Raw genomic sequence first — 14103 nt, forward strand, 5'->3', positions numbered from 1 at the left:
TATTACGTCGTGTATCATGCGGATGTTAACCCTAACACGAATTTTAAAATAATGCTCATTCTCTTAATAAATAGAGAGATGGGGTAGCACTATTCACTATAGTATAGTGTATACAATATATCAACACTTGTTTAAATAGATCTAGATATAGAGTCGTGATATAGATCTATACTCACCTCCATTTTTATCACATTTTGACAAACGCCGACTATAAATATTAAATATTAATATAAATGAAACTAACCATGTTCAAACCCGTATAGTAGTATATGACTGAGTCCAATGTACATATTGAAAAGTTAATTTAACAACAGATCAATGCCTTGCGTAGGTAATACTTTCAATTTTTTATTTATTTATTTTTTATTTTTTATTTTTTTTATTTTTTTGCTTGTGACTATTTATTGGGACATTTATGCCCAACGGTGACATCAGTTGAGGACCACTGCACATTTAGGCTAGCCAGATTTTAAAGTTTTTTTTTTTAACGTTTTTGCATTACAATAAAATTAGTATTACGACAATGTTTTTGTGTATAATTTGCAGTTATGTTGCAACTATATAACTTGAACACAATTAAGCAAGGTTGTTATTTCTAAATTTTAAAAATGCACGTATGTTTATATAGATTCTAAATTGACCATCAATTTATTAATCACTTAAACTCATTCAGAGTGCTTACGTTGTATGTAGAATCTGGATAAATGTTAAACATTATAACTTCAGAACTAAAATAATTGTTTACTTATGTCATCGACTTATTTTTTTTTCTTTTAAATAGACAAGGGGATTAAATAATTAAGTAACAGTTCATTGTTTACGAGGGGTCATTACGAACATTGGTCCTATGCTCAATAGCAGATAGTTTATGCATGTTCAAATAATTTAGCATCGCAAATAAATAATTCAAAGTTATTAGATCTATATATTTCAATCTCTATAGAACATCGGTATAGCTTAATTGCAGCGTCTGATGGAGTTGTTCCTTTTGATAGAGTTGTTTTTATTCAATGCCTAATGGGCATACTGCTAACAGTAGGTTTACTTTCTAATTTTAGAAGTCACATGACTTTTGAGAAGTGTCATGCTGGCTTATTTTATTTAATTGTATACATAAAATATCCTTAATGTTTGATTAAAATTCTGGGTTAATCAATTATTATTTTTTTTATAAATTGCGCGGAATGCAACAAAACAATCTCATTTAAGACAATTAAGCAAAATAAATAATATATCTAGTTGCCAAACAAATTAAAAACATATTTTAAAACTGTTTAGGCCTAATGTTTATAAATTAAATTAGTAAAATTACCCTAGCCTTTTTTTTAAACTTTAATTATATTTTTCCATTTTAATCTGGCAGTTTTAGTTGATCATGTGACATTGCATATTTCTGTGTTAAAACTAAACATTTGGAAAGCTAAATAAAAGGCTGCATCTTCAGATCTAATTTTAGTAAATAAATACACAAAAAATGATATCCTTCAGGGGTGTTTTCAGCAGTTTCTTTCTCTATTTATTTGTAATATTTTATTTTATTTGTGCAACTAGATCGCATAATGTAAATCAACTTAAATATAAATCTACATTTCAGAAACATGATTCAGGTAATAAAAAATATTTTAATTTTGGCTTAGACATCTAGGTAATCTATAAAAATAAGAATAGCTCTAGTAATTGTAGTAATCTATCGTTTTGTAGGTACGTAAAATCGGCCGAGGCTAGATTCTTCTAGTAATGTGAAAAAAAGGGTGACTCATCAATTTTTTGTAATTATTTCACATTTTTAGGAGGGTTTATGTTTTAAAAGTTACAAAAATGTTTCAAAGTTTCATTAAAGTACCTGTTTTTAAACAATTGTATTAAAACTTTTCAGTAATAAAGAAATATATTAGCGATGTTTTCATCAGAGATGCAAACAAGCTCATTTACTTTTAAGTTTTTTGATAACATTTTAGCTAGAGATTCAGGGGAAACCACTCTTAATTTACAGATGGCTGCTGTCAAACCTTGCTCGCAAACAAGGCTGTTTAAAGTTAATTTCTGGCCTTTATTGATATATTTAATATTAGGACATTGCTTTTTGTTTATTATTGAATTATCTATTATACTTGACACAAAATATAATAATATACTTGTATTAAAGGCTAAAGCCATATTAATGAGACACTTTTCTCGCACATTACTAACCTCGGCCGATTTTACGTACTTAAAACGATAGATTACCTAATAATATTATCGCTTTAGGTGCGGGAGGTAAAATCAGCCGAGTCTAGTAATTTGAAAAAAAGTTGCCTCATAGAAGTATATTGTGATATATTTGTGTCAAATATTATAGATAGGCTAACTGAATTAAACTAAATAATAATAATAAGTATTATTATTAGGCCTATAGGCCAGATAATGCAGATAGTATCTTTAAACAGCAGTGTTTGCAATCAAGATTTGCTATATAAATAGTATTATAAACTTGGCAGCATCGGATGAAAACGTGGCTATTCTTTATTTTTTACCAAAAAGTTTTAATAGTTTAAAAACAGGACATGAATAAAACTTACAAACATTATTATAATATTCAAAACTTAAATCCTCCTAAAAATGTGAAATAATAACTAAAATTTATTGTCACCCTTTTTTCACATTACTAGTCTCTGCAGATTTTACGTACTAAAACGATAGATTAGCAAAATTTAAAATATTTAAATTAGTAATTAGTACTATTATTCTGTAATTAGTAAAGTAATCTAATAATTAAAAATACTTATTATTAGGCCTACTTTTTTATTAGGATTAGGCCTAAATAATGTATTATAACTATGATATTTAACATTAGCCTAAATAAGCCTAATTAATTAATTAATTTTACATGTGTCCTAATATAGAAATAAGATATGCCTAGGCCTAAATATTAATTTATTGATATTAGGCCTATAAATAGTTTAACATAATGGACGATATTTTGAGTCGACCCTTGATATCCCTTGCAGAGCGAACCCCTGGCATGGCCTCAAGTAATAAGGGGTGGGGGGCTTGTTGCATTGAGTTAAATATAAATTCAATACAATAGGCTAATATAATAAAGCCAACAATACAGACAACACCACAAAACTTTAAAGATTGTATGAATGAGGTGAGAAAGACATAGAATTGTATAATATTGCTGATGTTTTTTTTCCATAAAATGTTAATTATATATACACAAACACTTTAGAATTAATTTGTGTACGTTAAATCATAATGTGTGTAATTACATTGATATTATATTCGTCACACAATTATTTTTGACGGAATGTTTTAATTTTTATTGGCTCATGTGATCTAAACTTCTTCAAAACTTCCTCTGTGCCCTTTTCTAGGTTACATGACTACTATCTTAATCACTTAATCTTAAGACTCAAGAGCCTGTTATCTTTTAATTATTATCAACTGCCAGCTCATGTATACTATAGTCATGGCCTATATCACTAAACCTCTTTAAGCCACTTAAGTTAAACGGCCTGTGATCTTAAAATTACTTATAGTGTAACATGTTATTTCAGTCCCCTTTTGTTTCTTACCATAATGGTAAAGCTGATGATGATACTTGTATAGTTAGTGCTCGAGTAAATGACAGACTATGGTTGAATCATCTTCATCAGAGAAACAGCCTAAAAAATCTGGCTGTAGCAGATTTTGACTCTATGGTACCTAATGAACTTCATTGTTTATCTTTCACTTTTTGCTTTGTCATCAGCTACCAATAAAAAAATGTAGTAGTCATTACTAATTTATTTTCACTGCTATTTGAAAACAATTTAGTAAAAATTTTAAAGGCATTTTTTTTCCTAATGTTTTCTTTGTTTATTTTTGTGTAGTCAAAGAACGGGGAAATTAAAATTTTAAATGCATGATGCAATCACATCTCTTTGATAAGTAAAATTGAGCAGTTTAAGAGAATCAATTTTCAACCCCATGATATGATATTTCTGAGAATCTGGTATTTTTCCAGCCACCTATCTCCTAACCAAATATCAAGTTTTATTGCATCTGCAAGTGGTGGTTCTTTAAAAAATGTTTACCTTATATCAGGCAGTGTTCACTCTATGTTAGTTTTGGTTACTTTGAACGCCATTGTAGAGATGGTTCTAATTTACTGGTTAGAGACAGTGAACAGCAAATTTTGTAAAGGGCAATTCATCTGATACTTTCCTATCAATACCCAGTTTAAGAGGTGTGAGAATCAAACAAACCCCATTTAGCTTTTATATATATTTAGGTTGAATTGATTCTTGGTTAGGATTAGGCCTAAAGGATAATCACAGGATTGTCTGACTATTAAAAAATTGGGCTTTAAAACAAGTATCCAATGAAATTCTATTTGACAGGGTTCCTTCATCACATGAGTGTAGATCCACTCTCAGAGCCTCAGCAGGCGTGGAATTATGTCACTGTGCGCCCTAAAGCTCATCTCTTCTATTGGCTGTATTATACGACACACCCACAAAGTTATAAAAACCGCCCACTAATTTTATGGCTACAGGTAAGGGACACAACTCTGGATTGTGTATTTTTACTTTATTTGGCTACATGTTATTGTTACTGTTGATATATCTGGGACCCATAATGCAGTTCTATACACTGGCATAATCATCATCTCTACCCTTTCATGCCTTAGACATATGAGGCAGATGAAGTAGAGTTCATTTGTTTCAGTGAATTTGGTAGTAAAGGGATAGTGTAGTCAGCACTGTGTCCAGCTGCCTTGGTTTCCTTAACTTGAGTCAGGTGTCTATAAGAGCTGAGTGGTCTAAGATACATCCTAAAGACTCAAACCTGTGATTCAAACTTAAGACTTTTGAGTTAGCTGTTGTTAGCACTACCATATGAGCACGCCATTCACTGGCATAATACAGTGAGTATATAGGTGATATTCACTCTTGAATCAATCACTGAAACAATTTAAATTTTCTTTCCAGGGTGGACCAGGAGGTTCTGGAACTGGTTTTGGAAATTTTGCAGAGTTAGGTCCCTTGGATGTTAACCTCCAGCCTAGGAATACAACTTGGGTAATAATTTCTTTTTACTGGTTTTTTATTTTTCATTTTTATTTTTTTATTTGTTCAGTTTAATTTCAAAACTATACATTACTTAATATCTATCTTAGATATAAAACATTTCCAAATGTTGTAGTTACCAATCTAAAAAATGTTTTCTTGGAGTAACAAATACCAAGAATAGATGCCTTGGATATATTTATTTGCTATCTTTAAATGTTATGGTCTGGGTCTTTATAAAACTCTTATTAATGCATTAAAAAACTCAGCTTCAAGCAGCCATTCTACTGTATACAATTTTGTTTCTAAAATACCATATTTAAATATACAGCTTTGTCTAAAAGCCAATCTGTTGTTTTTGTACTATTGTGTCTCTGTCAAACAACAGCTTCAGACAGCCAGCCTGCTGTTTGTTGACAACCCTGTGGGTACAGGCTACAGCTATGCTGAGGACAGCTCGGCTTTTACAACCAACGTGGCTGAAATCTCTGCAGACCTGCTCACTCTAATGAAGTCCTTTATACAGTCTTTCCCAGACTTCAAGGTATTGTCACCTTTGTTCTGTTAACACATTGTTTCACTGTAAAGATATCTACATTCAAAACAGCTGTTGGTGTTGTAGATAGGTGGTTTAAAGGTGCAGTTGAAATAATAGTTTAATTGGATGTCGGCATTTTGATGAATTATGTAATCAGTATTATCTGCAGCTGTGTCGACTTTCACCAGCTTAGTCATGTGATCACATACTGTACCATCCACCCTTTTGGTAGACTAACAAGCTTATCCATGCTATCACATACTGTACCATCCACCCTATTGGTAGACTAACCAGCTTATCCATGCTATCACATACTGTACCATCCACCCTTTTGGTAGACTAACAAGCTTATCCATGCTATCACATACTGTACCATCCACCCTATTGGTAGACTAACCAACTTATTCAAATAATCCCAATCTCTACCATCCGCCCTATTTGGTAGACTACTTACAAATGCAGACAGATTTTAGAACTTGTTAAGTTAGATGCACAACTTGCTCCTGATAAAAAAACTGACTACTTCACAAAAACAAATTAATGTATTCATTTTTTTTAAAATGTGTTTTTTATTTTATTTGTAGGAAGTTCCTTTTTACATATTTTCTGAATCCTATGGCGGAAAGATGACAGCAGACTTTAGTGCTGTACTGTATAATGTAAGTAACTCTTGAGATTGGAACTGTATAATGTAAGCGAATCAACATTGTAAAAAATTTCTTTAAAATATCAACATTGTGAAAAATTTCTTTAAAATATCTTTATGGTCAATAGATAATGAAATGACCATTAACCTTTAATTAAATACAAGCTAATTTAGTAAGTCTCACACTTCTTAAAGTAAATGCTATTTTTATTAGACCCCACATGTAAGCTAAACATGTAAGCTAAAAATTTTAAAATTTTGCCAACATCTCCGTAAACTAGAGGCAAAAAAAAATATTTGAAAATCTAATGACCATTTGTTTTAAATAAACAAAGCTCAAGGCAACTGTAGGATTGATACTTATTTGTGTTATCAATTTCTACAAAAATTGGTATATTTTATGCAAAATTCAAATAAATAATTTTTTTTTACCTAAATCAGATTTTGATACATTTTTAAAAATCTAAGCATATTCGTACCTTTGTAATAAAATGATAAATGAATCATAAGAATATAGATAATCAAATTATCTTGTTTTATACTTGTTTCATTTATTCTGAATATGTATGTAATGTATGTAATATTGATTACATGTTTCCACTTTTGCAGGCCATACAGAAAGGTCAAATTTCAATGAACTTTCAAGGTTTTGCCATGGGTGACTCATGGATATCTCCTGTAGACTCAGTCAACTCATGGGGTCCATTCCTCTATGCTACAGTACATTGTTTTAATTAAATCATTTTAAATAATAACTCTCTGCATTGTTCAAATGTAAAATGAATCTATATTGACATTACAAAATTTAAAAAATAAGTTATGCTAATTTTTTCTAGTCTATTGTTGACCTGCCTGGCATGAACAGAATTAATGCGGTCGCAAAAAAAGTTTCTGATCTTGTCCAACAAGGTAGTATACAAGTCATTCATATTTATCATTTGTTTTACATAGTACTGTATTGAATATTTTTACCATTACTGTAACATACAGTTGTTTTACAAATACAAAGATATATAAGAAGATGAGGAAATATAAACTTAAAATAAAATCAAAACTGTTCGAATACTATTAATTTATAAAAAAAGTAATTATGCAAATACCTAATATAACTTAAAAATTATGACTACCAAAATGCAAAGAATTATTTTTACCCATGTTTTAAATATTTTAGGTGAAATTATTTGACAGATCAATATACTATGCTAAAATTAAAACATTGTAGTGCTTTTCTTTTTGTGAGATTTTCGTTTTCACTATTTACTATCTTAACTACAATAATGTACATATTTATCATCAGGTAAATTCATAGAAGCAACAGCTGCTTGGAGCACAGCAGAGGCAACAGTGGAATCAGAGAGCGCTGGTGTCAACTTTTATAATATCTTGGACTGGGTTGGGTCTTCTAGTCAACAAAAAAAAGTCTATCGAAACCCATTAGGTGTGTTTTTACTAAAAGTTTTTATAATCAGTTTTTTTTAAAACAATAATCAACTTTAAAATCCCTCTTGACCTACCATAAGCATCACATATCTTATAATCCTGTATAATTTAACTTTTTAAAAATATTGATCAACAGTGATGACTTAATGTTTATCAGGAGAAATGTGAGAATAGTAAACATTTTTTTCTAGAGAACCTTTACCAGCGCCATGTTGGTGTTATGGCAAACGATGACTTAGACCAACTTATGAATGGCCCTATAAAAGAAAAGCTTAAGATAATTCCAGACCATGTCACATGGGGAGGTTAGTATAAAAAAATAACAATACATTTAGAGATTGTTTTTTTTTTACCCAAAGCCTCTAATATCTGTTCTAAAAGCCATGATTTATAGCTCTTTTAATTATTAATATTTGCCTTAGTCCATGTCATTTTTTACCAAAATAAATACCTTGCCAAGGACAGAAAGCTTACCACTTAATACATTTCTATAAAAGACACTATGTTAAGTTTGATGATAATTTTCATTTTTTCAATTATAATTCAATTAGATAATAACAGTTTAATAAGTTTTAGTGTCAAAAAAAAAAATCAGGGTAATTAATTATTATTGATTAACTTTGAAATAAGTAGTGGAAGAATAACGTTAAGATTTCTGCATGTATTGCACTGTACGATAAACCTTAGCAAGTTATTTAGAGAATGAATGCATTTTATTTTGTTGTAAATAAAATTAATTAGTTACATTATTATTATTTTTTTAAATGTTTTTTTGCTCTTTGTAAAATGTCAGGTCAGGCAGGGGAAGTCTTTGAAAAACAAGCAGCAGATTTCATGAAGAATGTAACAAGCACAGGTACTTCATCATACACATGACTTAATTAAGCTCGTTTTTAATTTCAATTTATTTTAAAAAAAATTTATTGTGCTTATGTTGATGTTTGAAACAATTATCACCATCTTTTGTATTTATCTTAGTCAACAATCTTGTCAACAACTCCAAGCTGAAGGTCATTATTTACAGTGGTCAGCTGGATCTTATATGTGATGTGTTGGGTAAATACACAACTGTTTTAGTTTTAACTACTATTACTACATGGCTTATGACACAATAAAAACTGTGTTGTGATAAATAAGTAAAAATAAAAATACTTCAGTGTGTTGTGAGGTATCTATATTCATTGAGGATTTTATTTGATTATGTTAAGCAGAACAATAACTAAATGTGCATGTATTGAATTCTATTAGTGTATTTGACAAATTGAATCCCAATTTTACATGTAACTAGTTATTATTGAAAGTAAATATCTCAGATCTGAATACTTGGTTTGTATGACTAACTTGAAGTTAATTCTATACTGTGTTAAAAATCTGTACCATTTGAATAATTTCTCCAGGAACAGAAACTTGGTTCTATAAAACTATTGACAAATCAACACCATTCCAGAAGGCAACAAAGCAAGACGTCCAGTGCGACAATAAACCAGGTGTTTGTTTTTATGTAAAACAGTTTGAGAACTTGCAGTTCTATTGGATATTGGATGCAGGTCACATGGTAAGAGTTATGCTGTGGCAGATATATAAGCAATTAATGTTGTCAGCGCTCGTTTGATAATTTCATGAATTTTATTTGAAACGTGTGCACTACTTATTTTTTTTAAAATGAGCCAGTTTATTCATTGTAGTAATGTGTTGATTTTACTGAACCGTTAGCAATTTTTCATGAAACACTTATATACATTCTGTCTTAAGTTAATCTTTTTAATATTATTTTTAGGTTCCAACAGATAATGGCCCAGGGGCCCTTGCAATGGTAAATAAAATAATCGGCTAGAGATATGTCAAGGCTTTTGCTTTATATATCAAAGTATTATTCAAGAAGTTCTTAATAAACTATTTTGTCTACATAATTTATGTATATTTGTAAAAAATAAAAAGTAAATAAACTGCTGCTTGTTTGTTATGAAACCCAAATCAAAGCAGATTATAGCCCAACATCCCGGACAATCCTCTTATCAATTACCCCCCCCCCCCCCTGCTCATCTTATCAATTACCCCCATCCCCCCCCCCCCCATCCTCTTATCAATTACCCCCATCCCCCTCTTACAAATTTTAAAATTTACATTAGTTAGTTAAGTAGGTCTTAAATTAAATAAAATCTCATACTTGTCAAGTGTACAGTTAAACTTTTGGATCAGTCATTCAATAGGGCAGATGAAGTTTCTGTCATCTTAAGTATAAGATAAGATGGTTTAGTGAGATCAATTCCATGCCAGTTGCCGTGATATATACATAGATCAAGTACACATCAGCAGGGTCAAGTCAGTAATGTCGTACGGACTGGGATCCAAGCTCAAGACCTTTGACTTAGCAATAGTGCATTCCACCAACCGACTATGCTGACCCGTATATAGGACAAGTTGAAGATTTCAATTTGCTATCCATTTTCTTAATAGGACTAAAAGACATTGTGAACATAAGTATACAACAACAAACATACATTGCATGTTAAGCAGTAACTTTTAATGCTCAAAACTCAAAAACAATCCTACACTTCTAACATGCAAATATTGCATAATGCATTTTACCTATTACAGTTTTTCCAAATTCATAACTACAGTGTTTCTAGTTCTGGTTAACAGCATAAAAATACATAGCATGGTACTCTTAACAATAGTATTACACATTGACTAGTAAATAATTTAAAACATTATAGCAGTTTTACAAAATAAAAACGTAAATATCACAGTCAATATATTGTAAATAGTTTAGAACTAATAAAATAAAGGAATGATTTTAAATCAATCAATCAGCAGTTCTATCAACTCAACAACTCTCAAAATTTATTCACGCATTTCAAAAAGAAACTACAATTTCTGTACACTTAAATAATAGTGTTCTATTTTATAATTATGTCAATAACTTTTAGGGTTGAGAAAAAATGTATTAACTATTAATTAGAAATTAATCATTTCTATTGTGGAATATGACTTCAATAACAGACCAAAATTACATGAAGCTTTAGTATCGATCAAATCAAGTCTAATATTCATAAAATGTCAACTGTTTGTCTGTGTGGCTAAACATTGTAAATCTAGACATACCGAAGCCTTTAGGATGCCCCTGAGTCCACCCAACTCTGATGGATACCTGACTAACATTAGGAAAACTAATGGCATAGTGTTAATCACACTATACCTCGTAAGCCGCGGTCATTGAAACAGATGAACTCTGCTTCACCTGCCTTATGTGTCTTGGGCACAACCAGGGAGATGATATGGAGATGATAATCAAAGAGCTTCATTTTCAAAAACTCAAAACATACACAATACATGATATATTGAAATGAAGTTTCATTTAGACACTGGCAGCTGCTAAAGTGTTCTACATATCACATTTAAATAGGCAGCAAGTGATGCTAGCAAAAAGCCATTTCATCTGGTCAAAGTTTTCTATAAATCCCAAGTAAGAAGGTGGGATGTGATGTTAACCGCAGGCATCATATCTGGTAGCTCCTGAACTTTTCCAGCAAAGGACTGGGATCTTGTCTGTCCCATCCATTTCTAGAGCTATCTACTGGCTGTTCTGTAAATTAATTTTTTTATTTTTTTGTTAAATGTCTCCTCTATGCCATTATGCATCACTAATATTAAACAGTAGAATGTTTGAATGATAAAATCTAACTGTTAGTAGTAAAGAAAATCTTATATGTAAGTATGTTTAAAAACTATTTTTCTAATAGGTCGTTACCTCTAAGTTGAAATTTTAACTTTTCTTCAGTGTTTATTAAACTTTGGCTCTTTGTGGGCTGTGAAATAGGGACTAATGTTGGTTGCGGTTCAGGCATTTCTGGGTAGCTAACTGAAGCCTGATCCTTGTGGTATCCCCAATGCATTGACTGTGAATAGATCAAAGTTTGCCTTGAAACTGTTAAAACTCAAAAAAGTTATTTATTAAAATTACCTATAGAAATGATAAAAATCTATTGCAAAATTTAAAGGGCAATAATTACTGTTTTAACTTGAGGGAGTGATTTCCAAGTCTCAAAAGAAATAGCAATATTGCTGTGCCTCCATTGGTCATACTCCTTTCTCTTCTCTGGATTTAGCAGAACTTCCTTGGCTTGTGATAAAGCTGAAAACTTTTTATCTGCAGAAAGTAAAGTGCCAGAAATGTTGAAGTAATAATGTATTGGTGAAGTAATAATGTATTACATTAGTTTTAAATTTTGTTTTCAGCATAAACTTCCTAAGAAAAAAAATAGAAAAGAGTTATGGGCCCTGTCCTAATATTTGCATGTGTTCTAAAAGTTTTAAGTAAGGAAAATAAATTATCTCTAATATGCAAATCACATTTAAGTAAAAATCTTACGAGCTGTGGGATCATTTGGATGTTTGTCCGGATGACAGGAAAGTACTCGTGACTTGTATTCTGAAGTAATTTGCTCCTCCTGTGAAATATTTTTTAATATGTTTGAGGCAAGTTAAAAACTGTACCAGTATGTAGATTTTGTAAAAAAAAAAAACATTCTAAAAACATTTTTAATAACCTGTGTAGTAGTAGTAGCCTGAGTTTTATAAATATTTCTCAGCTCTGATTTGGTAAAACAGTAAAAGCCAATAGAGCTCAAATATTATGACTTGTGCATTTGTATTTATAAATTATAAACTAGGATTACATTTTGAAAATTGATTTATTTTTTTTCAAAGTTTAAGAAAAAAAAATAATGCTTCAACTATTAGTTTATTCCAAAGTAACACTTAAAAATATATTAAAGAAAAAATATTAACCTGTTAATTAAATGAAAGCTACCTCCACCCCCCAACATGTTTTTTGTTGTTCACAGTTTTACAATTAAAGTTTATTAAAGCCATTTTTACTTTATTCATTCATAATTCCATTTTTTTTCTCTTTTCATTTCAAGATCTCGTCCTTTTGAACCATGTAGTTATCATATTACATTCAGTCTAGGCAATTATAGACACATTATTTATATATATAATTCGTCCTTAACGAGCTACTGATAGTGCTTTAAAGCAAATATTTTCAGTGGCAGCATTGGTACTGTCGAATTCACAAATTATGAATTACTGAAAAGTAGAAAATAAAACAACTAAGTAGCAGCGCATCTTACGCCAGGGGTAGGCTCGTTTTAAAATATTTCTTATCAAATGATTAGAACTAGCCTGTTGTTTGACCTCCTTTTTTTACCATCTTCATGGTAATGATGGCTGCCGAAAACGACAATACTGTGATTCCGTTTTTAAACAGTGTTTCATGGTCATTTCAGAAATATATACTTAAAATCGTTATTTTTGCATATTATTCAACTATACCAGTCTAGTTTTAACAATGGACAATTAGTGTTTGATGCAAACTTGCCATTTGTACATTTTTTGGTCTAATTGCTAAGGATATCGAGCAGAACATAATAAAAGTAAGTAAAACATGAATTGCTTTATTAAATATTGTTCTAAACATACTGAAAATATATTCTAAACTATAGAAAATTATAACTTGCTTTCTACTAAACTAATGTCATTCATGTTTTAAAAATCATGCAGGGTAAGAACAAAACCTATAAAAAATAACTTGATCGAGACAACAGCTAACTAAGCCCACCCATTTTGTCCGCCGTGTATTTAAATGGCGAGAAATCTAGCAGACGACACATGTCTGATGAGCTGCAGTGAACGGTCAATTGCATCACAACAACACTCCTTAAAAAACTAACCCACCATATCACAGAAAATCAGTCACATCATCATATATAATATCATAGCCATTTAAAATTTTAAAACAAACACGTTTTTTTTCTTCATCCAGGCATCTCTTCGGGGGGGGGGGGGGGGGGGGGAGGGACTCCTTGAAGAAAGTCTACCCCCTCCCCCCTGAACGAAAAGAAATTTATATTGAAAATATATACTTTTAACAGTGCCCCACCCCCCTGCCCCCCCCCCCCCCCCCCCTGGAGAAAAATGTCTGGAAGAAACACTGACCCTAACTAATCCTATCCCTAACCCTAGCCATAGGTCACTGCGCATGCGCAGAGCTATCTTTTGCCGACTAAGTGGAGACGTTGGGGAGAAAAATCTTTTTCCGAATAACGGCGAATAGTCACTTCGTAAAAAAAAGACGACTTACAGATGAAGTTTCATCACAACCTAGAATATAATAATAGTCATGTTCTGCGCATTTGTTATAGTTGAGGATTTCATCAAAAGCACTCAATTTATTCATTTTGTATATATTCTAGATCTAGATCTACAATGATCTAGACTAACTAATAATAAATAAATATTTTTTTAAAAATTGGGCCCAAGGATTTAATATTTATTTAGTATTTACTTCGTTTCTGCATCTCGTCACATCTTATTTATAGTTTTTTAATTTTGGGAGCATAATTGTTTAGTAATAGATTATTATTTCAATAACAGCTTTCAGA

General features: G+C 30.9%; 2 protein-coding genes across 2 annotated transcripts; one reads left to right on the forward strand and one right to left on the reverse strand.

Annotated features, from left to right (window-relative positions):
• Positions 1–1363: 1363 nt before the first annotated feature.
• Positions 1364–9604, forward strand: LOC131930426 (retinoid-inducible serine carboxypeptidase). Its single transcript, XM_059286895.1, has 13 exons — positions 1364–1607; positions 4365–4519; positions 4956–5045; positions 5422–5577; positions 6156–6230; positions 6827–6937; positions 7054–7126; positions 7515–7655; positions 7849–7962; positions 8451–8513; positions 8636–8713; positions 9055–9212; positions 9435–9604. Exons 1-13 carry the CDS (start codon positions 1475–1477, stop codon positions 9489–9491), a joined length of 1404 nt encoding a protein of 467 aa, XP_059142878.1. The 5' UTR covers positions 1364–1474; the 3' UTR covers positions 9492–9604.
• Positions 9605–10146: 542 nt separating this feature from the next.
• Positions 10147–14009, reverse strand: LOC131930424 (dnaJ homolog subfamily C member 12). Its single transcript, XM_059286892.1, has 5 exons — positions 13803–14009; positions 12030–12108; positions 11671–11807; positions 11409–11556; positions 10147–11243 (listed from the first exon to the last, which is right to left on the reverse strand). The coding sequence occupies exons 1-5, from the start codon at positions 13896–13898 to the stop codon at positions 11158–11160; spliced, it is 546 nt and encodes a 181-aa protein (XP_059142875.1). The 5' UTR covers positions 13899–14009; the 3' UTR covers positions 10147–11157.
• Between the last annotated feature and the right edge of the window lie 94 nt (positions 14010–14103).

Source organism: Physella acuta, unplaced genomic scaffold (assembly GCF_028476545.2).
Source record: "Physella acuta isolate Inbredline_101_S28 unplaced genomic scaffold, ASM2847654v3 ptg001775l, whole genome shotgun sequence".
NCBI classification, from domain to species: Eukaryota; Metazoa; Mollusca; class Gastropoda; family Physidae; genus Physella; species Physella acuta.